Source organism: Cryptomeria japonica, chromosome 8 (genome assembly GCF_030272615.1).
Source record: "Cryptomeria japonica chromosome 8, Sugi_1.0, whole genome shotgun sequence".
Classification (NCBI taxonomy): domain Eukaryota; kingdom Viridiplantae; phylum Streptophyta; class Pinopsida; order Cupressales; family Cupressaceae; genus Cryptomeria; species Cryptomeria japonica.
In genome coordinates this window covers 481,589,965-481,617,790 of record NC_081412.1, presented here as the reverse complement: position 1 = coordinate 481,617,790, position 27,826 = coordinate 481,589,965, and the positions used below count along the sequence as shown (strand labels likewise).

The 27,826-nt window shown below is 36.5% G+C and overlaps 1 protein-coding gene across 1 annotated transcript in view; it reads left to right on the top strand.

The window, feature by feature from the left end:
- Window positions 1-27,826, top strand: part of LOC131077293 (7-hydroxymethyl chlorophyll a reductase, chloroplastic) — an 81,117-nt gene that overhangs the window by 47,637 nt on the left and 5,654 nt on the right. Inside the window, exon 13 of the mRNA XM_059210448.1 lies at window positions 23,877-23,904. Within this exon, the coding sequence (XP_059066431.1) occupies window positions 23,877-23,904 (28 nt within the window). The remainder of the gene's footprint in view (window positions 1-23,876; window positions 23,905-27,826) is intronic.

Genomic DNA, 27,826 nt, shown 5'->3' with positions numbered 1-27,826 from the left:
CTATTCCCTTGTGACCTATGCACCAAGATCAAATTTTGATCCTCATCACAAGATTAGAACGACATTTGGAAGTATGGACACAAGGTACATCTAGAAGACTATTGGGCAAATGCTATGGATGATTTTGAAATTAGGAAGAGGATGTGTTCGAGGCTTTCGGTACGAATGATTAGAATGTGTTGACTATTCCTCATTTCGGATCAGGTTGAGGATGATGGAAATTGTTTTCAACTACATTTTGAAGAAGAAAAGAGTAAGCCTCTTCCAGCTCCTAATTGGTCCGAGTTAGAGATAGCTGATTTGAACTTATTGATAAAACCAATCATGGTACATACACAATGATGGATGGATCACCAAGTTAATAGGTTGAAGGAAATGAATATCCCTCTAACGTATGACTTGATGGGTGATTTGGAATCACACTCTTTTGAGGATGAGACGAATGAAGAACAACATGAAATCAATATTGAGAGAGAAAGAGATAGACTAAGAGAAAGGAAGTTTCAAGTGAGGAGCCGTCACAAAAGAAACAAAAGTCAAGAACAACTCACTCATCGGCTAGCACTTCTTTTGTCCAACAAGGCCTTGTCTTCGGGTAGAAATGCAACATTAATCGCGCAAAATGAGTCACAAAAGGAGGTAGAGGTTCACCTAAGCATTCCAAAAAGTCAAGGGGTGAATGAATCCTTGGAATCAATTCAACAACAAGACCATGAGGGAAATCCTTCTTGAGGTGTGGAAATTCCACTTGATGATCATTCAGTGGAGCAAGCAACAATACCAATTGAGGAAATTTTGAAGGATGTAGACATGGCTTTTCTAGATGAGGATGTCAATGATGGAATGATATCGACACTTCAAGGATTTCAAGACAATGAGGAAATGAATGATGAAATGAGTGGGGATATTGAACAATGCATTGCTCTTGAATGGCTAAGAAATAGAATGAAGAAGAGGGTGGTGGTAGAGACTAATATAGATAATACCTTGTATTGTGACATTTTCACACATCGCCCCATTGCAAATGGGGACCCCCACTTTTTGCTTAAGTTTAGGTGTTTAGTTAGGCCGTCTTAGCTTGGTTAGTTTAGTAGCTGTTAGTCCTTGCTTATGGGAGGTGGAATATGTCTTGTCAAGTCAGGATTGAGGTTGTCTTGCCAACCTTGCGAAGGTGGTTAATGTTGCTAAAAAATTGTCAATTTGCAAGAAAAGGTCTTATGGTTTGAAATGGAATGAACTAAGGTTTTGAGATGAAAATTTGACAAAGGCATGAGTTTGCTCAAAAAATTGATCCCGATGAATGTTTGCTTAGCAAGTCCATGTTTGTGCAAATGAGAACCTTGTAATCCCAATTCGAACTTGGTACGAATGAAGGTGAAATTTCCGCCCTTCAAGTTGGAGAATTCAAGACTTGGAAGAGGTATGGATGAAATGAGGTACGAACTTGGTATGAATGGAGATAAATTTCCGCCCTTGAAGTTGGAGATTTCACAAAACGGAAGTGGTACAAACGAAACATGGAATCAGTTTAATCCAAATGAAGGATAAAATACCGTCTTTCAAGATTTAAAGTTTTGGACTTGGAAGTAGTACGAGCAAAACATGAAAGAATCAAGTCCAAAGAATGTAGTCCAAAGAATCAAGTCCATAGAATCAAGTCCAAAGGATCAAATCCACCAAGATCACCAAGTCCAAATGAAAGTCTAGGACCGATTTGAAAAGTGTTTTGATCGAGTCCAAATGAACCCGAAATTGCCGCCAAGATCATAAGGTACAAAATGAGAGCAAAATTAATGCTGAAGTTGTGAAGTGCAAATGAACCCCAACAAACAAGTTCGAAAGGCAAAGTTGGCAAGTATGATGTTAGTGCCCAAAAGAATAGCAAAACGTTTTATTTAATAAAAACAAGTCGGCCTACGTGGAAATTAGAGATGAAAAGTGGTGACTCTATGTCTTCAGCACCTATATAAGAAGGCATTCAATTTCATTTTTTAAAAACATCACTCAAGCAAAATTCGATCTGCAGGTACAAAACAGTAGCAAGTTTATCTTCAGCAATTTTATCATTCAAGGCGACAATTTGAAAGGACAATTTCACCTTCAGGCCAGCAATTTAGACAAAGGAGACCAGCGACTTATGCAAAGAATTTTGATCATTTCATTGATCAATATAAACCTTTAAGATAAGCGATTTGGGTAAGAAGAATTCTAAGTCCAATCTGGAAAATTTCCAGTCCAAATTGAAGGCAACATAGACAAAATTTGGTGAAATTCTGTATACCATCAGACCTGATTTTGGTGAATTTCTCCAGCTAGGGCATTCTGATTTGAGCATAATTGGATCAGATTACAAGTCAAGCAACATCAGTTTCAGCTTTGGAGATTAATGAACAGATTTGAAAAGATTTTAGAAAGCATAAGTTTTGTGTAATATTGTTTTCATTTTTGGTGTTTTGATTAAAATTATGTTCTTTTCCAGGTCTAATGCAAGGAGTGATTGTAAGGAATGATGGAAGAAGATTCAAAACATTGCAAAGTTGAAGGACTTAGGTTCAGCAAGAAGACAACGCCAAGGCAAGGTTCACACTACACGGAGTTGATGAGAAATGACAAGATTAAGACCAAGAATAAGGGAAGATCAACTATCATCATCATATTGAGAAAACTGAATAGTGTTGAGTATCAAGAGATATTGTTCAAACACTTTGTGTTGATCCATCAATTCTGCAAGTGCAAACTGAGGTGGCATCCTAGTCATCACTCAACCAATCAAGAGGCTCCACGTCAGCATGTCCGGATGCAATGCACTTGATTCATTCCACGAAGACACAAACTTCGAGCTACCTACCCTCATTTTCTATTGGTTCATATTCAATATCGAACCTAAATGTAGTTTTCTCATTGGTTAGAGGAGTTTGTTCTAAGAAACCCTAATAAGGGTTTTCTATCATGTGATCTGGGCCATTGATTGTGAATCAATCTGAGCCATTCATTGTAAAGAGCTATCTATATAAGGCTTAGTTTTCTCATTTGTTAAGGGGGGATTAATAGCAAGTTAACAATAGTAGAAGAATATAAAATAGTTAGCAATTAAAAATAAAGGTTAGATTAGGAGAAGGCAAATATTGTTACCTAGGCTTTGTTGTAAAGAGCATATGATCTCATTGAAGCTATGGTGAATTTGATGTGTTATTTCAACAAGTTGCATGGTCTCTACTTCTCATTTGCTTTCATGTTGTTTAGTTGAATGAAAGGAATTATGAATGACTAATGGTGAAACTAGCAATTTGTTGATCGTAAGTTTGCCTTGTGTGGTCAACTGGAATCCTTAAATGAGCTTAATTTCAATTGCTATTCGTACCTCGATATGCATCACCTTGATGGTATCCTTGTTGTTGATTGTGATTTGAACATCATTTATGCCTTCCTTAGAAGATCGCACTAAGCTTGTGGAGTTGTTGCTCTGCATGTCAAAGCAAGGCTTAGTTGAGTTTCACCAAGGATTGTCCATTGTTCCTACATTCTTAGGATTAGATTAGAATCCTCCAACCCTATGTCTTTTACCATTTTATTTTCCAAGCAAGTAGTTAGAAGCCAAGTTCCAGCAACATCCAAACGTTCAACATTCAAGTATTCAATGTAAGTTCCCTTGGATTACCAACATTCACATCAACCATTGAGCTTATCCACAAGTCAAGACCCAACAATAGAAACCTTGGAGTTGTCTCATTTGATCGCAAAGCATAGCATTTGAGAGACTTTGTTCAAGAGAGGATAAGATACCTTGGTATTTTATTCTGTGTTCAATTGTGCTAAAAAACACATCAACACCTTGGAAGATTTTCTAAGTAGGATTGGCAAGACTACGGAGAAGAAACAAGCTTAGAGGTACTCCAAGATCACAAAGGATAGTTTGGGATCCCACACAGTGCAAGTTGCTATTGCAAGGGTTGATAAGACACAAGATGACATTACTCTAGAAGAATATGAGATTGCAACTCTTGATTTCGGATTGGCAACACAAGAGAAAGTGATTGAGGAATTTGACGAGTCTTCAAATGTAATTAAGGCAAGATGGAGGAAAGTGGAAAAAAGGAAGAATCAACTTAAAATGGAGAACCAACAATTGAAGGAGTATATTAATCATTTGATGAATCCATTTCAGCAAGCCAAAGAAACATTTGTCCCTCCAGTAGCACTTTCAATGGAATCAATTGATGATTTGGAAGGGATGAAAGCTACAACACAAGCAATGAAGAACTAGATTGGAAAGACGTTTGATAAAGCTAATGTGTTCATTGAGGAATTGGTACAAGCATATGGAAGAGTTACATTCATTTAGGACAAGATTTAGGCTATACTAGCATTGTGTGATGAGTTCCAGGTGGTCAAAGAGAAAACTCTTCCCTGTTTGCATGCGTTGATGGATGTCCCTAAGGAAACTTTGATGGATGGATATGTGATGGAGGTAAATTAGGCTTGTGACTTTCATAAGTGGTATTATGCACTAATGACAAGAATGGAAACTTTTGAGAGAGTGGAGGATTGTAATTAGTTGGGTGCCATGATCAAGGGAATTCATGATAAAATTCTCATTGCAACCAAATTAGTGCTTGGAAGGGAAGTGATTGATGAGAAGGATATGGAAGTGAATCAGTTGAGGGATAAAATGAAAGCTGTCTTTTTCAAGGCAACGGGTTTATTACAGAGGATCATTTTGAGGATGCTTACTCATTCATGATTTTCATGAATGGTTTTGATGATCAAGGATTGGAATGGGAAAAGACTTTTGCCACGTGTACAAATGACTTGGCATTCATGGAGTATAAGATGGAAGTTGCGCCAAGTGCACCAATGGAAGAACTTGACATCATCATGACCAGATTCATTGCATTTTCCATCAAGGAAAATGATAAGGGGAACATCTTCCTAGATGATAGTTTGTTATATTTGTAGGTGGCATACAATTTCCCTATTTGTTCCCATTCTTCACATTTTGTGCCAAGGAGAATGTTTTATTTTCCATTGGTTGGTATTTAATAAAAGTTAGGTGATTAGGTAGTTATAACTAACCCTAATTAGGGTTGCTTTGAATTATCTTGGCCATTGATTTCAAATCAATCCCGGCCCATCATTTCTAATAAGAGCTCTATTTAAGGCTTGCTCATTTCATTTGTAGCAAGAGACTTTTGTGCAATTGTTGTTGAGATATTGCCAAAATAAATACAAGCTCATTGAAGCTTGGCGAGCCTATGTGTTGTTTTGGGTGTTAGCATGGTTTCCTATTTCTCAAGTTAGATTAAGAGTTATTTACATCAAGTTGCTTAGTTGAATGGAAGATAGTGTTGTTGATTCATGGTGAAACCTACATGTTAATACCATTTGTGATTTGTTGATTGCAAGTTGCAATGCATGGTTAGATTGAACCCCATTAAAGCTTAACTTCAATTTCTTTATGCTCATTGATTCGCATTGTTTATGGTGTTAATGTATGTTGGTGATTTGAAAATCATTTGCATTTGCTTAGAAGACTGCATCATCTTTGCATAGTTGTTTCTCATGTTTAAGCTAAGTTTGATTTGGTTTCACTAAGTCATCAATAGTTTCTTGCATTATTAGAGATAGATTAGATTCCTAAACTTTATCCCTTTTTGCATTTAATTTCTAAGAAAATTCATAGATCTAGTTTGAGAGCTTTATTGCAAGATTATAAGTCATTTTGAGGAGAAGGAATTGATAAAATCCTAGAACGACCGTGTAAGTCCCTTTGTGTTTACCAGCATATCACATTTATACCCCGAGTCTATCCATAATTCAAAGTTGATTGTTCGCATTGTAAACCTTGGGGTCACCTTGTTTGATCCAAAGACTTAGCATTTAAGGTTTCTTTGTTCAAGAGAGGATAAAATACTTGGTTTTTTATTCTGTGTTCGAAGTGTCATAATAAACACATCCATAGTTACTTAGCACTCAATTAACTTTGCCTTATTAGTAATTTCCGTGTATCGGTTCCTAGGGATGACGTGTTAGATTAGGTTGTGTTTTGTTTCTTTGTCTTTTACTGTGGCTGACTGGTTGGTGCTCTTGCTCTAAGGCCGACATTCGTGTGTTGTTCTAGCAAACTGGTTGTCTAAGGGGGTGGAAAGCTCTGTTTTATAGATGCTTGGATGATCAATTTGTAGCCTTTGTGCACACTGGCTCTAGGATGACAAACCCAAGACCAATTGCAAGGTAGGAAAAATCCCCTATCCTTGGGTTTGTTTAATCTAGAGCAATCCTGTCCATCGCTGCAGTAATCCAATTCGCTTATAGTATTTGCAGGTTTCATGGGGTTTAAAGAGGAGATTGCGAACAGATTCATAGGTGATTTTGTATATCGCTACATTTAGTGGGCATTTCTACGCTACTCCTAGGTGTCATAATCGATCGTAGCCAGGCGCACATGAAGGAGACAGATTAATTATGAACTAATCATATTACTATATCAGTTCTAGTCAAACTGTGGACAACGGAAATAATCAGCATAGACTATTATCCAGGAAGAGGATGAAAGGACACCTGTAAATAAGGAATCGATTAGCTAAGCTTGCTCACCCTCATTGTTGCATGGTTTGTTGGAATTCATCTTCTGGGACGAGTAACTCTTTTTGTGCAAAGTTGGAAAGCCTTGATTCATAGCTTATGGGTATTATATATAAATTAGACATATTTTTTGTAAGAAGGAACTTGGAATTTTATGTTGTGACTGCAAATATATTTGACGATTCAAATAAAAGTGCATTTTGGGAAGTTGTTACAACTTTTCTAATTTTGTTTGTGTGCTTGAAGTATTGTTATGCTGCTTGGTATGTTTCAGTGGTATCTGAGCCTTAGTCCTGCTAGCCTATGGGAAATTTGATGAGTCAAAGGGAACAACGTTACCAACAGAGAGAGAAGAAGAAAGGAACTGCCATGGGAGATAAGGAAGATAACCCCGTTGAAGCATTCTTTAAAAGGACCAAAGAATTCCATAATAAAATGTTTGAAACAATGAAGGAAATGGTCTAGTTATTGAGAGGTCTAAATCAACAACCAAATGTTGATAAGATTGCACATGATAGGGGTGAAGGTGGTACTTCTAATGGGAATAAGAATTTTGCTGAAGGAGAGAGAGCCTCAGTGAAGGGCCAAGTTCTTGCGAAAAGATGTAGATGAAGAGCAGTCTGATCAGGTTAATGAAATGGACAAATTTCATGATGAATATAATGCTTTGAGTGCTGCAGTTCACAGTGATATGACCTTCACAAAGTTCTGTAAGCTGAAAACCAAAGGTGGTCATAGGAGGAGGCAGTATGATGAAATGAACGATATCCAACACCATTTGGGAAATATTGCAATTCTCAACTTGATGGGATAGGTAGCACATCAGCAAGGTCATGGCTACAAAATGTAGATACATCTCCGTGAATCCGATGTTTGAAGAAGCTATAAATTTGCCCCCTTGCATTTCTGGGGGATAGCTCACAAATGGTGGTACCATGGTATGATAACACAAGGGCATGACTCTATCACTACTATAGAAGATTTCAGCCAACTCTTGATTGAAAGGTTTGATAGGAAGGATCTAGAAATTCACTTTAGGGATTTAGCATAGCTGAAGCAAGAGATAAAGTGGATGACTATGTAGTAGAATTTCAAAAACTTGTAGTGATGGTGCCCAATGTAATAGAGATAAGACTCATAGTACTATTCATCAAGGGCTTAGCTAAACCCCTTAAAGTGTTAATTAGGGCATTCAACCCAAGCACACTACAAGAGGCCATCACAGGAGCTCTCAATTTGGAAGATTCTATAGCAAGGGACAACTTTAATACCAAGAGAACAATACCTCCTATTCTGCCCAAGTGGCCTTTTCAAAAAAATACTACATTTCCCAAGGCATCAGTAGCCAAGCCCAAGCAAGTAGAAGGATCTAAGAATGAGCTGCGAAGAAGGAAGTTATGTTTCTCATGTCGGGAGCCTTGGCAGCTAGGGCACAAATGTTTGGGTAAAGGACAAATACATTGTATTGAGGTAGTCTCCGATGAAGATACAGATAGTGATGAAGATTAACTTGGTAAAGAAACCGAGGATGTGGAGCAAATACACCAAGGAGAAGGATCTTCAAGAGGCACACTTGTAGCTCTTTCATGAGCACCAAGATATAATGCTTTTTGCCTTAGAGGAGTCTTGAAGGGTAAAAAGGTGACCATCCTTATTGATAGTCGGGCTACTTATAACTGTGTTGATAAAGTAGTGAAGAGACTTGGATTGAATACAAAGGAAATTGAGGGTTTCAATGTGAAGGTTGCAAGTGGAACAATACCTTCTTGCAGTAAGAAGGTTCCCCAAATGGAATTGACGATGGGGGAATACAAAATGAGGGATGACTTTTATGTAATCAGCATGGACATGGAAGTAGTCTTGGGAGTTCTATGGCTGTATGCAATTGATAAATATGAAAGAAGCCATCAAACCATGGAGTTCTCCTTTCAACACAATGGAAAGAAGATAGTCCTTCATAGATTATCCAGCAGGGGGCCTATGGAAGTTTCAGCCAAGAGGTTGAATCAAGTTTTCCACAAGGATCAAGTAGCATGGGCAGCAAAATCTTTCATTATCGATACACGTTTGTCTAAGAAGGAGGGACTCAACAAGATAGAGATTCAGTCTATCTTGGGCAAGCATAGCAAGTTGTTCGAAGACATTCCTCTAGGACTACCACTTGATAGAGGTTTCTAGCATATATTTTTGAAGGCTTGTCATGATACTCCACTTGCTGGTCATCCGATCTTCTATAAAATATACAAACAAGGGAGATTTATTCATGAAAAGGGCTGAAAAAGGATGTAATTCAACATGCCAGGGAATGTAAGGAATGCCAATAGAATAAGGAAGAGCAAATTTTCCTAGTTGGATTGTTGCAGCCCCTACCCATTCCAAATCAAAAGTGGGAAAGCATATTGATGGATTTCATTGCGGGACTACCAAAGGTACAAGGTAAGGACTGTTTGTATGTGGTGGTTGATAGGCTTACAAAATATGCTCACTTTCATGCTATATCATCAGAACTTAAGGCACCTCAAGTTGCAGACCTCTTTTAGATAGATTTTCAGACTTCATGGTTTGCCAAAAACGATTGTTAGTGATAGTGACAAAAGGTTTCTTAGTATGTTTTGACAAGAGCTCTTCTATTTGACAGTGGTTGAGTTAACTCCTAGCACTAGCTATCATCTACAAACTAATGGGCAAACAAAAATAGTGAACAAGTGTATTGAGGGCTACTTAAGAAATTATGTCATGGGGCAGCAAACTACATGGATCAAATGGTTGATTTGGGAGAGTATTGCTACAATATAACCGACCACATGTTCATTGGTATGTCCCCTTTTAAAGCACTTTATGGTTATGAAGCTACTTCATTCATGGATTTGCTCCTTCGTGATAGTAGGTTACCAAGTGCTAAAGATATGGTGCAGCAAAGTAGAGACATTCTAGAGTCTCTTAAGGAGAATTTACAACAAGCTAAAAATTGGCAGAAGTTATATGCTAATAGACATCGAACTGAGAGGACTTTCGAGGTTGATGATATGGTATTTTAGGTTACAGCCCTACTGGTAGTCTTAAATCAAGGGGAATGGAGTTAAGAAGCTGAAACTGTGTTTCCATGGGCCCTACAAGGTGGTAAGGAAGGTAGGAAAGGTAACTTATGGGCTGGAGCTCCTAGCTAATAGTAGAATTCACAACACCTTCCATATTTCACGCCTTAAAAAGGCTCTTGGACAGCAAGTCACTCCTTTCCAAGAGCTACCATCTTTGGAATTCATAGGAAAATTGATTCTTGAGGAGACAGTGCTAGTTGTGAGGGAGAGGAGGCTAAGGAACAAGGTGTATCCTGAGTATTTGGTGAAATGGAAAGGATTTTCATGAAAAGATGCCATATGGGAAGGAACGGAGATTTTTGAACATCCTAACCTGAAATTGCTTGAGGTCAAGCAATTAGAGGACATGAAGACTATAATGAACCCAATTTGAGTGGTCTACTTAGCCAACTCCTAAGAGTGGTGTTACTTAAAACCGGATTAACTTTTCCCTTTTTTTGTAATTTTAATAAATAGGAAACTATAAAGAAATGTAATTATTAGTAATTTCCTTGTATTGATTCCCTAGGCCGATATGTTAGATTATGTTGTGTTTTGTTTCTTCGTCTTTTTCTTTGGCTAACTTAGGGTTGGTGCTCTTGCTCCAAGGCTGACATCCTTGTGTTGTTTTACTTTTAGCAAACTGGCTATACAAGAGGGTGGAAAGATTTGTTTTAGAGATGCTTGGATGATCAATTTGTAGTCTTTGTGCATGTTGGCTTTAGGATGACAAACCTAGGACCAATTGCAAGGTAGGATGAAGCCCTATCCTTTTGTTTGCTTAATCTTAGCAATTCTGTGAATCATTGAAGTAATCCAATTTGCTTATATTATTCACAGGAGGTCTCATGGGGGCTAAAGAGGAGATTGCGAGCAGATTCAGAGGCGATTCTGTATATTGCTACATTCAGTGGGCATTCGGCGCCACTCCAAGGTTTCACAATCGATCGCAGCCAGGCATTCTTGAAGGAGGTGGACTTATCATGAACTAATCGCTTTACTATATTGGTTCTAGTCCAACTACGGACAACGAAAATAATCAGCATAGACGATTCATATCTAAGAAGAGGCTGGAAGGAGTGTGAGGAAATCCGAGATGGGGTACCCTAATTTAGTAGTGTGTCTTTGACACTTGTAAATTAGGAATCGATTAGCTAAGCTTGCTCACCCTCATTGCTGCATGGTCTATTGGAATTCGTCTTTTGGGAAGAGTAACTCTTTTTGTGCAAAGTTGGAAAGTCTTGATTCATAGATTCTTGGTATTATATGTAAATCAGACATATTTTTTGTAAGAAGGAACTTGGAATGTTATGTTGTGACTGCAAATATATATGACGATTCAAATAAAAGTGCATTTTGAGAAGTTGTTACAACTTTTCTAATTCTGCGTGTGTGCTTGAACTATCGTTATGCTGCTTGATATCTTTCAAAATCACCCAATTCGATGCATTCCAAGCATAGTGGATAATATACTGAAAATTGAAGAAAGGATTATTGAATAAACCAATTAGGATCTATAAAAATAAAGAATAGGGTTTAATGATAAATTGTTTAGGATCTTGGAAATATCAAATATTGACGGCACGCCATCCAATTATTACCATTTTTGGATATTTGCAAGAAAATGTAAAGCAATGATTATTTTTGCAGATCTAACTAACTGCAAAACATGCTCTAAAATACTGTAACATACTCATTTCAACTAACATGAAAAGTAACTATATTTAACCACATGATAAAGTAAAAGTTGCGAGTAAAATTGCATATGAAAAATTTCTATATTTGAATAAACTTTTCAACATGTTATGATATTATAAAAACGCAATGCATAAAAATAACTCTGAATTGCTATGATTTTTTCATTATGAACCTAACATGTTCATTCCTCTAAATAATAAATCAAATTAAAATCAGCAATGAAATAACATAACATGTAGTAGAGAGTGAGAGTGAGTCTACTAGAATTTGTAACAAAAGCCTTGACATGAATCTGCAAGAGGGAGAGCATCACTCGAGTGCTTTCCCTCCAACCACAGACTTGGTGGTCCCTCGCACACCTTTTGACTGGAAGTGGCCCTACCTTCAGGAGGGTACAGGCATGGTAATTGGTCAAGGTTTGCCATCTAAATCTGGTGTTGTATTCTACATAGTTCCAGTTGACCATAAAACTATAGACACCTATAAACTATGCATGACCAACTGACGAGACATGTATCTGGACACAGTGAACTGACTAAATGCAAGTAGACCTTTGCATCACTTTCGCCAAAGTTTTTATACAATAACACTTAACATGAAGTGTAGTCATCTGTTCACACACCCTTACTCAACTTGGGTACTTCAGCCATCCTATAGTTTCAAATTCATTGACTCATCAAATAGGGTTGGAATGGAACGTCTGGCCATGCATACTTGCATTTATTGACCCTGGCAACTGCCTTTAGTTCTCATGACAAAGAAACATAAAGAAAGATGTAATCTCATCTCAATTTTCATATTTGGCTTTCAAGTTGTGAAACGTGCAATATTATCTCCCTTCACAATCTTGGAACCAGGTGAGCTGAATGCCATTAAGTTTAAAGAAGTCATAAGTTTGTCTCATCAACATTTTCTAAGTAGTTGACTGGTTACTTCTAGTCCATGACTTGTTTCAGCTTAAATTACCATGAGACTTTTACTGAGTCCATATATACTTAGTTACCTCAAGGGTTGACTATGACTTAGTACTTGCTAAGAGAGAGATATAGAGAATAAGGAACAACTCATTTGCTGTCCTAAATGATAACATTTCTGTTTTCTATGTTTCTTGATTCATAAAATACTATGAGGAATCATAGAAACTCATATGTTCGAATGCATATATAAAGAACACTCCTTGCTTTTATATGTATGTGTGTGTCCATATGAGATACTATGTGTTTTCTTTACTCTAAGCATAATTCTATTTAATCTTTACTCTTTCACATAGAACGTATGAAATACATTTATGCTTCAATATCGTTCTCAATTAGAACTAAATCATAATATAGGTTTGGCTGTCTTTACCATATAAAACATTAATCAAGAAAGAGTTTACAATACTTGTATAAACATGCATGCGTATATACAATCTTTATTATCAACAAAGTATAAATGCTACAATTTTCTCCTTTCATTAATGAATTTCTCCAGTAAGGAAGAAATAATAATCATACTTATCATACTTAAACTCAGACCAATGCATAAGCAATTTGTCCATATACCATAATTGGTGCTCAACAAGAATGCAGCTCAAAAGTGTAATGTCCCCAATTTTTCAGGTTCTCTGGCAAGCTTCAGTAGCTGACACTCTGGCTTCACGTCAACTTGTTCGGATGGGTAATTTGATGTTTCTGATGAGCTCAGTTGGTTTAGGGGAGTTATACGCCACTTTCCGAAGTGGTCGATGGCTTCTGGATTGGTCTCCAAGAATCTTGGAGAAACCATCTATTTTTAGTAAGTCGCCCATTCAGCCTCGTTTGCCATTATTCGTCATCAAGATCACTCCAGTGCGATCGGAATCGATTCCGATATGTTTGATAAGTTTTCGCAAATTTGGTGCATTAATGAGTTATTTTAATTATTTTACTAAGGTTGCTTAAATTTGATTAAAATATTTAATTCCAACCTTAGTGTTATAGCTCGTTGGAACCGGGGTGAATTTTTTTAAATCTTGGGCACATAATACAGTGACCTTAAGTGTCAAAATATTATTATATTTTTGGAAGGGTCATTTTCAAAAGAAAAAGGGAGTTTAAATTAATAAAGTGACTAAATTAAAGTACATTTATTTATAAAGTCACTTTATTTTAAAAGATACACTTTATTCACTTATGAGGAAAGTTTTTTTTAAAGTAAGTGATTTATCCCACATTCATGTTGTCTTGGGAAATGGGCCCAATGAAAGTTATAAATGGAAGCATTAAATGGAGTTTGCATCATTTTGGATATTGTGTTCTTGGAAATTGTGAAACTGATTTTCTGGAGGAAATCTAGAAATATTGGGCTCTTGGGGACGAACACCCTCATTAGCAACATTTCCCATGTTTGTGAAAGACCAAATCTGGGAGATTATTCAAAATTAATTGTTGAGATTGGGATTCATTAATTTGTGGGTTGAAGGTATACCATAGAGGAGTCGCAATTCTTCTAGGGGGTTATTTATTGAAGAATGGCATTGGTTAAGCACAATGGCTGAGTCGAACTGAGTTTAGTTAGGTATAACCTATTGCTGCCTTCTCTTCTAAGTGTTGTGTTGGTTGAAAATTTTGTACACCTAGGGGATGTGCAAAATTGTGGTTTCAGCCACAACGTGTGAGTATGACACTCTCCTAATTAAGGGAAGGCTTCCCCTATCTATAAACTATTCTTAAACTAAAAAAAGGGATGAGACAACAGTTTTTTCTTCTTCCTTCAAGAAAAACTATATCTTTTTCTCTTCACAGAAAAGTGATAGCAACTGAAAATAACAGCAATAACAATCTATAAAACAAAGTGAGAGAAAGGAAATGAAGTTTCTTGAAAGCACAAAGACTTCCGTCACTTCCTTCGGGACGAGACAACAATATCAAGCTCAAAGTCTTGAATATGTGAAATCCTATCTACCCTTTTCTATATTAATGATAAAAAGACCAAAGTATGGCAGCATAAAGTCTGAAATATCTTATTCTTCTCTACATAAAACAACAAGAACTAGTGTTAGCTCAAAGTCTCCCAACTATTCCTTATCACAAAATCTACTTCTACTTTCTCTCAAGAACGAGTGTAGACACAAAGTCCTACAACTTCTCTCAACAAAATATCTACTCTAACTGATATTAATCTTCGATACTTGCAACACAAAGTTTGCAAATCAAATTTGATTAAGCTCTTATAGAAACACTAGCAAGAAAGATAATATTGAACACAAGCTCAAGATATTCAGCACAAAATCTCAATCCTTGAGCAATCTTCTTCTATTTCTTTCAACTTCAATTTACATATAAAAAGCACAAAGTTTTTTCTGCTGTAAATTTTAACAGAGTTTACTTGCTTGCTTTCAAAAGATAGATTTTACAAAAGACCCTCAATGGGTGACTTCAGAATAAGGACTTTGTTCTCCAAGAGTTCTTCAAATTCTAGATACATGACTCTGGAAGGAATAATGTCATGTTCTTGAAGAACATTAGGCATCTTGTGCCAAACCATCAAATTGCCTTCAACTTTTTCCAGGTTCCGTTTGAAAACATTAGAAGCCTGGTTTAATTATCCTTCAATGGTCTCCAACTTGATCTTCATTTGGAACACATCTTTCAACACTTGGGTACATAAATCATGAAGCTGATCTACCCAAGAATCGAGCGCTTGTACCTTTTGAGCAACTCTTTCAACTCCTTGGACTGATTCTTTTGCATTTGACGAAGTTGAAGGATTATCCCCTTCATTAGAAGACTTGGTGATTTTTTGAATTGCTGCAACAAGTTGCACATTTTCCTCTTCTATCTTATCCTTCTTCGCTAGAAGTTCATCATACCGCTCACCAATGAGGCTACAGAATGTTGAGCATCATTGTTTGTTTGCCCAACTCCACCCTTGTGATCTTGTAATCGGTAGCTTGCATCTCTTCTTGTGGCTTGTCTACAATTGGCTCAACAATTTCAGCCACCTTCATTCTGGTACTATCCACTGTTACCCTTGAAATCGTATTAGCTCTTTTGGCCACCTTGGGTTTTGATTGCTTGAGATGTTGGAAATCAAAGATGTCAGGAGAATTTTTTTGCTTCTTTCTTTTAGGTGTAAAAGAACTAAGCCATGGAGGTAAAACCATCAATTCTCCTTGAGCAACAACTGAAAGTGAAGGAGAAGCAGTTTCAGTTTGAATGACAGTCATCATCCTGGGAAAAGTTACCGTTTGAACAACAACTATAGACTGCTCATTAACCAAAGAACTTGATGACTGCATCATGAACTCATCAAAACTGGAAGCAAAAGTATCAATCTCCAACAAAGGGGCATATGCACAATTATCCTCGAAGATATTCATCAAATTCTCTTGAGGATGATCAAGAGATGGCTCTTCTGCTGAAATCGGAATAACTCTCTGAGGAGATTCACCTGCTGAAACAGGAACAATATTAATAGTGGAAAAAGCATCCACATTCACATCAAGAGAAGATATAGGTAATTCTAGAGGAATCTAAGGGGGAACTTCATGAGGTGACTCCAAAATGGGTGACTCGGGAGCATTATCTGATTGTAGTTCCTCCTCTTGATCTTCAACATCAATTACATGAATACAAAGCTAAGACTTTTCTGTCCCTCAAACTGTCACTTCTTCAGGAGAAAGTACCATTGCTCTGCTAACTCTCATCTTGATTCTCGTGCTTGAAGATGATGCACCTTCCTTGTTGTCTATTTTGATTTCGGACTTGAGTCCGACAGGTCTTGTAGAATCATCTTCCTTTCCAATCTTGATCTTGATGAGTCTAACACTGTTGCTCTTGAGCCAAGTATTGGTGTTAGCTAAGGTAGGTTGAAATCTATCAAGAATGGAAGTACATTCCTTATGGAAGTGGTGCTTCATCAACTCTCTTTTCAACATATTTAGGATCAATTATCTCTCCATCATCAATCATTCCTTTAGGAATGTTCACCAAGTTTAGGTCAACAATCTACTCAAGAGTGAGTCTGCAATAATCCATCTTACGAACCTCCTTTTTTGTACAGAGATCAATCCAAATGTCTTCTATCGGATGCATATGCGTGAATGACTTTTTGATCTTCTCCTTCATGCCTCGATGTAATGTCCCCTTTTCTAGGTGACATGAGATGACCAGGGGTTGACCTACCATTCGAGTTCCCGTAGGTCAATGACATGGTTAGGGGACTCATTTTGAGGGTCATGGAGCTTTGTAGGGGCTCTGTGAGCCATTTTGGACCTTCAGATGACAGTTCCTATTTTTTAGGGAGAACTGGCAGTTGACTGAATGACCACCTGGGGGACCAAGGAGTAGAGCAGGATCCTTTTGAGCAGTTACAGGTGTTTGGAGAGAGGTTCCTACTTTTTAGGGCGATTCCCTACTTTTTAGGAGGTTGTGGCAGTTTCCATATTTGAGGTTCCATGGGACCATACCATGGTTTCTGTTTCAGGAAGATTGGGTGTGTTTCCTAGTTTCTAGGAGTATCCCTAGATTTTAGGGATGATACTGCCAGTTGGCCCATCTTGTCCGGCATCAGTCACAGACAGGTGACGAAGTCAGATTCATGTTTGGTTGGTTATTTTGGGCTATTATTGGATCTATGGAAATATTTTAATATATTTAAATATTTCCTAAGTTAGCGATTAAATAAATTAAAATAAGGCTATGTATATAGCCATTTCAGAGTAATAAGGGGTTTTTGGCTTCATCTGGTTTGATATGCCTATGTGTTATAGCTTGTTGGAAAGGTCTTGAACTTTGCTACATGATTCTCACCTCCCGGAGTCTTTTTGGATGCTTGAAGCTATTTATTCGCAATAAAGTGATATTTTTCTATAGTTTGACGCCATAATTGGGAAAGTGTCACTTTAATTATAAAGCCCAAGCTTTATTATTCTTTAGGGTTCGACTTGCAAAGGGAAAGGAATTATAAGGAGATGAAAACCTAATTGATAGCATCTTTGATCATTTTGAAACTTGCAAATTTGGGAATTGCTCTGGAAGAGTGATTTTGGTCTGGGACGTAAACCCCAGGTTTGAACTTGCTGGGACGTAGCCCTCAGCAGGAGTTGACAGTGGATTTATCCAGGATTGCACAGATATTGTCAGAGGTAGAAGACACATCTTCTTGGCTTGAAGATTTAGTGTGCATATTGGGGGTTTCAATAGGGTGGCTGGTCTATTTCAGCTGGCACGTGATTTGCAGCAGCTTCCACGCCTCCTTTGCAACCACGCCTTGTTTGTATGTTGGCTTGAAGGGTTGTATTCAGCTTATTTGGTCTTCCTTGTTCGTTGCCAGTAATATTCCTCCATCTAGCATCAATCCAGATTGAGAACAACTCCAAATAAATGTATGGATTCTTGCTAAATACAAAACTAGGTTATTTGCCTGTTATGATTTGCAGTATTTTCAGATTGCTTAAGTGTTCTTACATATGAACATTGTTTACTGTTTTATTTCACAGTTGTTGCTATTTATCAATTACTTTACTTATAACATCAAGATCAGCCGAATGAAACATATTTCTTCTTTTCAATGGGGAAAAACTCTATCCCTCGTGAGAGGAAAATGGTGAATAAGTAGGAACACTTGAAACTTGGCTTTTGGTCAATTTTGGATTTTGAGAGGTGTATTACAAGTATGCAAGTGGGGTAGAACATATTCGCAATCGGGTTTTTAAAACCCGAATGCAAGTATACTTGTAATAAGAAAAATGGAAGGATGTGTGAAAAATGGAATTTTGACATGGAAAAGATAATGGGAATGGAATGTGTGAACAAGGGTAATGAATGCGGATGAATATGGAAAGAATTTTGGATGATCATCTTCATTTTAAATGGGAAAAACCTTCGCTTGTAATCAGGTTTTTAAAACCCGGAATTGGAAAGACAAGCTTTTTACAATCTTTGAAACTTGAACTTTTGGCAAAAGATGATGAAGTCTTTTTAGCCAAAGGGGAAAAACTCACTTTTTCATCTTTCTTGCAATCAATTTAAAAAACCCTCATGCAAGTAAAGAGGGAAAAATGTGAAGGGAAAGACAATGCAATTCTCAAATTGCATTCAAGACTTGGATAGAAATGGGAAGATCTCTCTCAAACCTGAAATGAAACAAGAACAAAACAAACAACTATCATGATCAATCAAGGAATTTCAAAACAACAAAAATAAAATAAAGACAAAACTAAAAACAAAACATACCTTGCTTGATCAAGATGCCCTCCAAAGAGATGGAATAACTTTGAAAGAAACAATCAGCTCCTTAAATAGAAGGTAAAATCAAAACGTTGAAACCCTTGCCACATTTTTAACAAACTCGGATTTCAACCATAAACACCCAAAACGACATCCAAAGAGGAAGAGGAAAGAGTGAAAACGCCTAGTAGATCCACATGTTGAAGCAAGGAGGTGAATCATGTAGGTTAAAGAGACCAAAACGCCTCCATATGTGCTGCAAAAATGAATTGAAAGGAGGTAAAAACGTGGCAAGCAAGGAGCAAAATGCCTTCCACTCAAAAAAAAAATGTGGTTCATGATGCAACAAAAACGGCTCCTAGAATGACACGCCTTCCTCTTTCCATGGATTCTCCACAAAAATCGGTTTGAAATTCTTCAAAAATTCGAACTCCTTTTAGAAAGACCAGGCCGGGTTCTTGGAGAGAAGGAGCAAGTTTAAAATGCAAGCAAAAGACATGAAATCGGGTTTTCAAACCCCCTTTACAAGTTTTAATTTGCTTCACTTTTCAACTCATAAGGCAAAATTGGGTTTGTGAGAGAAAAGAACAAGAAGACATGTCAAAATAACTTGTAATAGGGAAATAAAATCCCCTTTACAAGTTTTAATGACTTAACTTAAAAAAAAGAACTTGCCATAGGGAAATAAAATTCCCTTTACAAGTGACCAAAAACATTAAAACATGTAATAGGGAAATAAAATCCCTATTACATCTCCAAATCACTTAAGTGGGAACTTTTGAAAGAAATTACAAGTTCTTTTTAAACTTATAATTTTAAATTCACTTATAATTTGTCCAAAAAGTTCTTACAACAACTTAAAAGACATAAAAAACAAGGGGGGAATAAAAAGTAAGTTACAAGTGACAAGTTTTAAATAAAGTGCATTTGTAATTGTTTTAAAATTTCCCTACAACACTAAAACAAGAGAAAAATAAAACTTGCAATCAAAGGAGAATTTTCCACCAGTAGTCCAGAAGAAAAAACCCGAAATTGAAGAAAAAACATAGCAAACGAACTTAGAATGCAATGAAATTTGAAACGTGGATTGAGGATGGACTGAGGATTAAGCCAGTCCAAGGGCGAAGCAAAATTTTGCCTCAGGAAGTGTGCCTTAGAGTAAAATTTTCATTTTCCAACAAATTTTTTAAAGGGGTTGTCTATTTTTGTGAATACAAAAATACGGACAACATGTTGCTTCAGAAAGGTTAATGCTGTGGGAAGAGGGAATGTTTGAAAACTTAAATGGCGTAGCTATCTAGATAACTCTACAGCCTCAGGTAGAATCAAAGTGATGCTGGAAGTGCAGGTCATTCAAAGTTTGCAGCGTTGAACACTGAGCTCAGATATCACGTGTTAGTGGATTGGGACCCTCAAGCTAATAGCTGTGAGCATAGAAGGGCTGGTTAGTATTTCGTGCACTGAACTGAAGCATAGTCGCAGAGGTACCTGAAGTACACAGCGTTTAACTGAACCATTCAACACTGCTGGCCGATACTCCTGCTGGTCGAACACACACATAGCTTTGGCTGGGCGAAAAAGACCACTACTTTCAGGGTCGAGATACATTATATTGATTGGGCGTGGCAAAATCTTTGATGTTAATGCATCGAATTTGTGGCTGGGCACAACATTCTTGCTGGATGTGGCAACCAAATTACTGTGCGTGGAGTTTTTACATTGTTGTGTGGAGACGTATTTAAAGAAATAGCTTTCTGTACACACCGCATTGAAGACACAACCTAGGCGTGGTTGAGAGCAGCTCCAACTCAATGTGCGTGAACTAGGAGTTTACTTCTGCCATTGTGGGAAGAAGAGATCTTGCTGAGTCGCGGAACTTTAGTTGATTTCACAGTGAACTATTAATTATTCCAGGTTCTTAATTACTTACTTTCAGTTAATATCTGGTTAAGTGAATTGTACTGAAACTGGAAAATTGTGCTTTAGAGAAAGAGTGTCCATTGTATTGTTGGAGTTTTAAGAACTATTTCTACAGCTGGCTGTTCAAATGTTCTGAAATAATACAGTAGTATTAAAGATGATTCAGTCTTATGATCAATGAATGAATGTTGTTGTTAACCCATATTACATGAACACTTAAGAATGAATGCAAAGGAATCCAAAACAAAACCCGCCAGATATCAACTTAACCAAAAACAGAACAGGCTGGTTGTATGGCAACTCTTTGACGGAATTACTTCTGATTTGTAACAAACAATTTAGAGCAGAATAGGGTGGTATCTTACAAAAAGCCTTTCTTAATAATCTATTAAGTATGAGTCACATTAAGGAAAATGCTTATCAAGAAAGATAGAGCACATGCTTGTAGATTGTATTTTGAAGCAATTTGACTCGGGTTGCCAATCTCTTTCCTACCCAGCTCTCAGTAATGAGCAGCCCTACTATTGCAAGGCAACAACGAGACAAACTAAACTTTCTTTCGAGCTCATCCAAGATCTTTCCAGCTCACGCAAACTCCAAAAGAGTATAGGTTCCTCTACTGTTCTATGCAGAGAATATCGAACTTTTGTAGAGAGAAAAATATGAAGAGGGCAAACTCTAGTATATCATACGCTCAAGAACTTTAACCTTGAGCTCCCTCTCGAGCTTTACTCTAACCCAGAAACCCCTGAGAATAAATGAAAATATATTCAATGCTAGACTATCATCTCCGTTTCTTATAGCTTCAAGTTCTCCATTCTTATCGAGTTTCCCAAAGGTTGACAATGAAATTCCAGTTGCTAACAGTAACTAATGGAAAACATTTTCATTCGAGCTTTTCAGTCTTTTTCATTCCCGTATTGTGAGAGAGTATGAAAAAAATAATAATCATCCGTTTCCAAAAACGGTTCTTGAAAAAGAAGTCTTGTCCCAAAATTATCTAGATTCCAAAAAGTTTTAGCCAAAGTGATAGTAAACCAAGAAACAGTTTAGTTTTGGATTCAATGAATCGATTCCTAATCCTATCAAGCTTTATCATAAGCACTTGGAAAATGTATTGCAAGAAACGGTTTCAGTAGCTCATTAACTACTTCCATTGTGCCTTATTAGGCAGTAGAAGCAGAGATAAAACCAAAGCTTTCAATTCAAAATTCATATCCTAAAATAGTGCAAAGATAAGATGATTTGGCTTTAAGCTCATGTGCTCAGAAGACACTATATAAGCAGAAATTAAATGAATCAAAGTTAACCTGCTGATATTGGCCTTGGATTTAAGCATTCAAAACTTAATAATGCCATTCGATGCAAGTTAATTGAAGCCATATATAATCGGCTTACCTTAGCATAAGATCTCAACTTTAATAATTAATAAGTTTGGCTATAAAGCCTTGTGAAATTTAATCCTCCGATATCCTAAGTTTTATTAATTAAACAACTTTGTCTTAACTTATTCGCCTATACATGTATATTCATATGTATGGATTCGTATACTAATATACATATATGTGTACATATATGTATATGCTCATATACATATATGTACGTTTATACGAAATCATTACACATACATATACATGCATGGATAGAATAATTAGAATATTGGCAATACAATATATTTATTAAGTATAAGCAATTCACAAGAAAACAATGGACATAGGTTTAATCCGATCAAACATAGGTCAATTCTTGGCATGAGCTGTTGACAAAGGTCAAACTGACACTTACCTAAGTGTTATAAGAAGAAATAGTTAAAATACGACCAAAAGACAAACTGGAACTTACATGTGTGTGACAAAATCCAAATCACAATGCTTGACTGTTCCTATGTCTGTTTCCCTCTCTCCAGTGATGCTCTTCCTCTCTATCCTGGAGGGCAAGATGGATTGTCCTAAATCCATCTTGGAAACCACAACTGTAGTTAGCCCATAACATATAATCATTGTCAGTTCATTGAAATAAAACATTAACCTTATATCATTTGAACATTAATAATAAGCAATTCACACACTAAGCTCAATTAGGATCATTTATCTGATGTAAACCATATCCATATATAAATTCACCACAAAAATACCATGTAAGGAAAAAGCATTATCAGTGTTATAAAGAGGGATGCAACAAATACTGGAAATTATTTAGTATGTAAGAACCCCTAAACTATTACCAAAAGATCATGCACTTTGCATGCTTCCTCATACACATTTTGTCAAACACTTTGCATGCTTCCTTAGGTTAAGAGGTTTTCTTTTGTGATTTTGGTATAACTATAAATGACATAAATTCATTAATGAAAGACATGGTAAAATTCTGAGAATGAAATCTGTAACTATACTTCTGAAAATAAAGTTATTTAAACAATCCAAATCTGACCTTTGCACTGAATATTTCAGCAATTTCGTCAGTGAGGACCAACTTGCACATCTTTCTACCTCTGCCGCAGGCCAACTTCTGCAACACCTAAAGTTATAAAAAGCAATGACAATGATTCCATCGCAAAAATAGTAGAGGATTATTTTCTCATCAAATAAGGACAAGTCTCCCAAACTTGATGGGTTGTCTGCTTCATTGTATTAATCTTTTTAGAATGTTACCAAGATCTCTTAGAGGTGGTCGGGGAGTCCAGAAGGAATAATCAAATGCTCACATAGATGAATGTTACAAAGCTGGTCCTAATGCGGAAAATGATAAATGCAATCTCTTATGGACCAATTTCATCCTCTTAGCTCTTCGCAATATGGTCTACAAAATAATAACATTTTGACTGGCATCTCAAATTTATAACTAATACCCACCTTTGACACATTGAAAACAAAAGACTGTTATTTTGCAACAATTACATGGAAGGATGCTTCTTGGATGGTGTGGAAATGGTAGATAAATTTATCATTTTATCTACAGAATCAAACAAAAGCCATATTTTTGGACAAATATAATGGTTAAAAGAGTTTCTTGGATGATATTTTATATAACTCCTTTTTTGAATGTTACCTGAGTTTTGCAATCTAGTTTTTCTCTCGAATTGATTTCTTTTCTGCAAAAGTACTTTCTTGGTCATCTGCTTTTTTCTTTTGGCATGAAATTCCTTTCTTGGAACAGAAGTGATATGGACAAACATTCCAATTATAAAATTGTAAAGAAAACAATACTAATTATTGTTTGGGATTTAAAATCTTTAAATTTACTTCAATGACTGCAAATCTATCAATTCCTCTTATTGTAGGATCTCATTGTACCTAAATACTTTGTGACTTTAGACATTGATTAATTGATAATATGTGGTACATGATACCTTATTCTATAACATGTCATTTCCCCCCCTGATATATATTTTTTTGTGTCTTTCCAGTTGCTTTGACTACACAAATGCATTGGCGGTGAGTTATTCCTCTGCACTTTTCTGAAACAGAAAAGTAGTCTTTATGTTTAGCATTTCAAAACTTAAGGGAAGTATAGATCTAAAGTGATATATCATAAAATATCTCATAGATAGAAAAATACTCAGTTTTCAATGGTCCCATTTGTTAACTATTATCATTTTTCCATAGAATACTAAGAGTTTGAAGATGCTTGAGATTGAATTTTTTTGCTTTTATTTTTTCACCTTGTCAACAGAGTAAAAATGGATAAGGAGATAGGGCCGGCCTGAGCAGAAAAGGAATTAGGGCCGACTGAATAAAAAAATAATAAATTTGGGCAATACATGAGGGCTGACCTGTTTGGCCATTTAAAACAAATTAAAATTATTTTTGCTTTAGGGCCGACCTTGAAGGTATTAGCATCATTATTTTGAATTGCAAATAAATAATTTAAATAAGGGGCCGACCTGTAATGTCCCCGTTTTGGCCTGGAGTTGTTTGTATTTGATTTCTGGAGAAATAAGGGGAAATTATTTAATTTAATATTATATAAGTTGTCTCATTATATTTATTTAAAAACATACATGAGATGACTTTATATTTTATTAAATTAATAAAGTGACTAAGCACAAAATAAAAAAGAATTAATAAGTCACTTATAAATATTATTTTATTAAAGGGAGAAGTTTCTAGAAGCTGATCGAATCATGAGAGGAAAATAATAAATAGGGGATTTTGCTCATTGTCATGGCATTGGTGATTTGGCATCTTCTCTTGCATTGTGGTTGTGGAGCCTAGGGTTTCTGCAGATTATTAATCATTGGGAACGATACCTCTCTTTGATTGCATAACTGAGGGGGTGAGAGATCCTCCGAAGGGTTGCTTGAGAGTGAAGCATATCTCAGTCTTTCACATTGGAGCTCATTGAGTTACAACACTATCTATGGTGACTAATCTGAAGACACTTTCAGTTTCATAGGTTTATGATGATATTTTTGTACCAGCATTCTAGGAGGAGTGAGACGATTTGGGTAAGGAGCATTTGGAGGAGTTTTGTGGTGATTGCAGGTGATACATCAGAATCTGAGACAAATTGCATCAGACCCTTATCTACCACGATTTTGCTCATAATCCATTGTTGATGCATCATTTCAAGGTTTTGAGGACAGCGACAGCATCTAGGAGGAAGGGCGATTCTTTTTAATGTATTTTAGAGGAGTAAAAGGTGAAGTTTGAGGCCCATTAATTTCCTGAACAAAATTGTACCAGTCTGAAGCTATTTCACAAATTTGTTCATTGGCTCCCATTGTGGCATCGATTTGGATATTTGGCTTGGGCGATCTTCTTGGAAAGAAATAGCAATTCCTTTGTCATTGTGGGGAAGGGTTCAGCACTTCAAATTTATTTGTTCTCAGACCTCCTTAGCAGTAGCAGGGCGATTTTGGCAAGAAGGTCGATTTTGGTCATTGAAGGCTTCAACAACAAAGATATTGCTTGCTTCTTCAAGGTGCTATATTCCAGGTGCATTTGACATTAGAAATCCATTGTAGTTTCAGTCTGTGTGTTGAAGTCCATAGCTGTCATTGTCTTCAGAAAATCTGAAGGTGGTCACTGTTGTTAGTCCATGAATTTGATACAAGTTGGCCTATGTAATAAGAACATGATTATTTAATGAGAAGAGATCAGATTGATTCATATATTTGTGATTCCTTGAGCTGCATGCCAACTATTTGTCATAATTACAGTCTCTGTAATCACATATTTCTGCAATATCTATTCACGATACTTCATCAAAACATAAAATACAAGTTGCATTATCATCCTTGATTATTGTCCTTTTTGTTTCCAAGTCATCCGCATTAGAAAACCAATTTTCCTAGCGTCAAAATTAGTCTGAAGTGTTGCAGAAATCAGAACAGCATAACACACAAGTGGTCTACAAATCTGCATAACATGCAGGTTATACAATTAGGAAGTTTGAACAGAAGGGTAATCAGAACATTGTTTGACAATATCCCTTGGGTATCTTAGTTAATAACAGCAGGGATATTACGCGACCCCCTTTGTATTGAGCACCCAAGTTTGGTGTGAAAGGGTGCATATAAATTTAGAGTTGCCATCCTTTGCAAAGGGACATAGTTTTTCAATCAATTCGCCCCCCTTGAGAAGATATAGGAAGAGCCTGCCCAGCAGTCAAAGAGACATTGAAGGGATTGGGACTGATAATATATGAGATATTAAATTTTAATACACAGCAAAATTTACTGATTAAGACAGTTTGGTATGGTGAGGTGGAAGTGAGTGGAGGGTCGTATGAAGACCTAGGTGATGTGTAAAAATGAATTATCACAGTATGACTTCATGGTGAAGAATGTCACTATTTAGGTACACTTCTGATTAAAGAAGCTAGTATTATAGGGAAAAAAACAGGGACAATTGTCGGTGCCAATAGGAGGCAATTATGTGATTGCCAGTTTTGACAAGTGGTAGTTTCATAACTACGAGTGTGCTATAACTGGTAGTTTTGTCTTGTGTCAAGAAAATAGCTGTATGATATTTCGAAATTTTGTATTTTTCTTCATCCTGGAATCTTTTCAACTTTTTGAGTTATCCAATCATAAATAACCAACATATATGTGAAATAAGCATTATAAGAAGCATGTGAGTGATGTTTAGGTTGATTTTTCAGTTACAAAGTGCAGATTTGTGACTATAAATAGGTTGTAGTAGAATAGAGAGGGGATTGTGGGAGTTAGTGACTCATCTTAGGAGCAGAAAATTGAATATTCTTCCTTGTTGTATGCCCAAGTGGACTAAGATTGTATTCGTATTGGAGATAGTGGATGAGGGGGTCATTAAGTCCACTCTTGAAATTCAGGTTTTCAATGTTAAATACTTGTGTCCTTCATGTTGAGGTGATTTTTCCAACATTGCATTTCTCCATGTCCTCTTATTTAGTTTGTAATTGACTAGCTATGGTATGGAATATTCATCCTAGTTTATAGATCCTTGGGTATATTGTAGATACTATAACAAATTAATGGTAAGATGGTCTTTAATAGATGCTAGGTCATCGATTTTGGGATGCATCTTTGACTATAGATTCTTAGACATACAACCAATTAGCATGTAGGACTCTACTCATATAGACTTGATTGAATTTATTTATAGCCACATTATTGTTGTAAATGGGGTGTGTGGTCTAGGTGTTAGAAGGGTTTTGGAAAATATGCATAGGGAAGGGGGGAGTATTGGCAATCTTGGAAGTCACCATACTAGTGGGATGTTTGGCTAGATCTAGATTTTCATAGTTCAAGATTCTTTTGCTAGTGGAAGAGGGTGAATTATGGTTGTTAGGAAACTAGTGGGCATGGTGTTTTAAATGATGAAAATGGAGTGTGTCTATAGAGAGGACTTTTTGAGAGTCAAGGCCCTATGTTGATGGATGATTGTTTTCGTTGTTCTTTTAAAGAAGCAGACAAGCATCATTTTCTTAGCTTGAACCAAAATTAAGAGAGGACAATGCTGGATGTAGAGATGAAGGTAGAGGGAATAGTAGAAGAGAGCTGAAAGTAGAGTGCAAGCTACATGGAAAAGACAAAATGGCGAATGGAGTAGAGACCAAGAAGGGAAAGGAAAGAATGAAATTCCTCAAGAAGACCAATAGAGTGATGTCAAGTTGCTTTGTTATCATCTTTTATAATAATGGACAATTTCAATGCAAGTGACATAAAATTCAACCACCATCCCATACTGAATGATAGATTGCTGGGTGGCTGGCCAGAATAATATTTTTCCAAAATAATATGGGGTAAGTTAAAGAAACAAAATTATAGGTAGAGTGGTTATGACCCTTGATATATCATGATATATGCCAACATTGATCTTCCTTGATTGTAGTAAGGTTGAAGAAGGGGTCATCTAGCTCTTTGTTTATGCT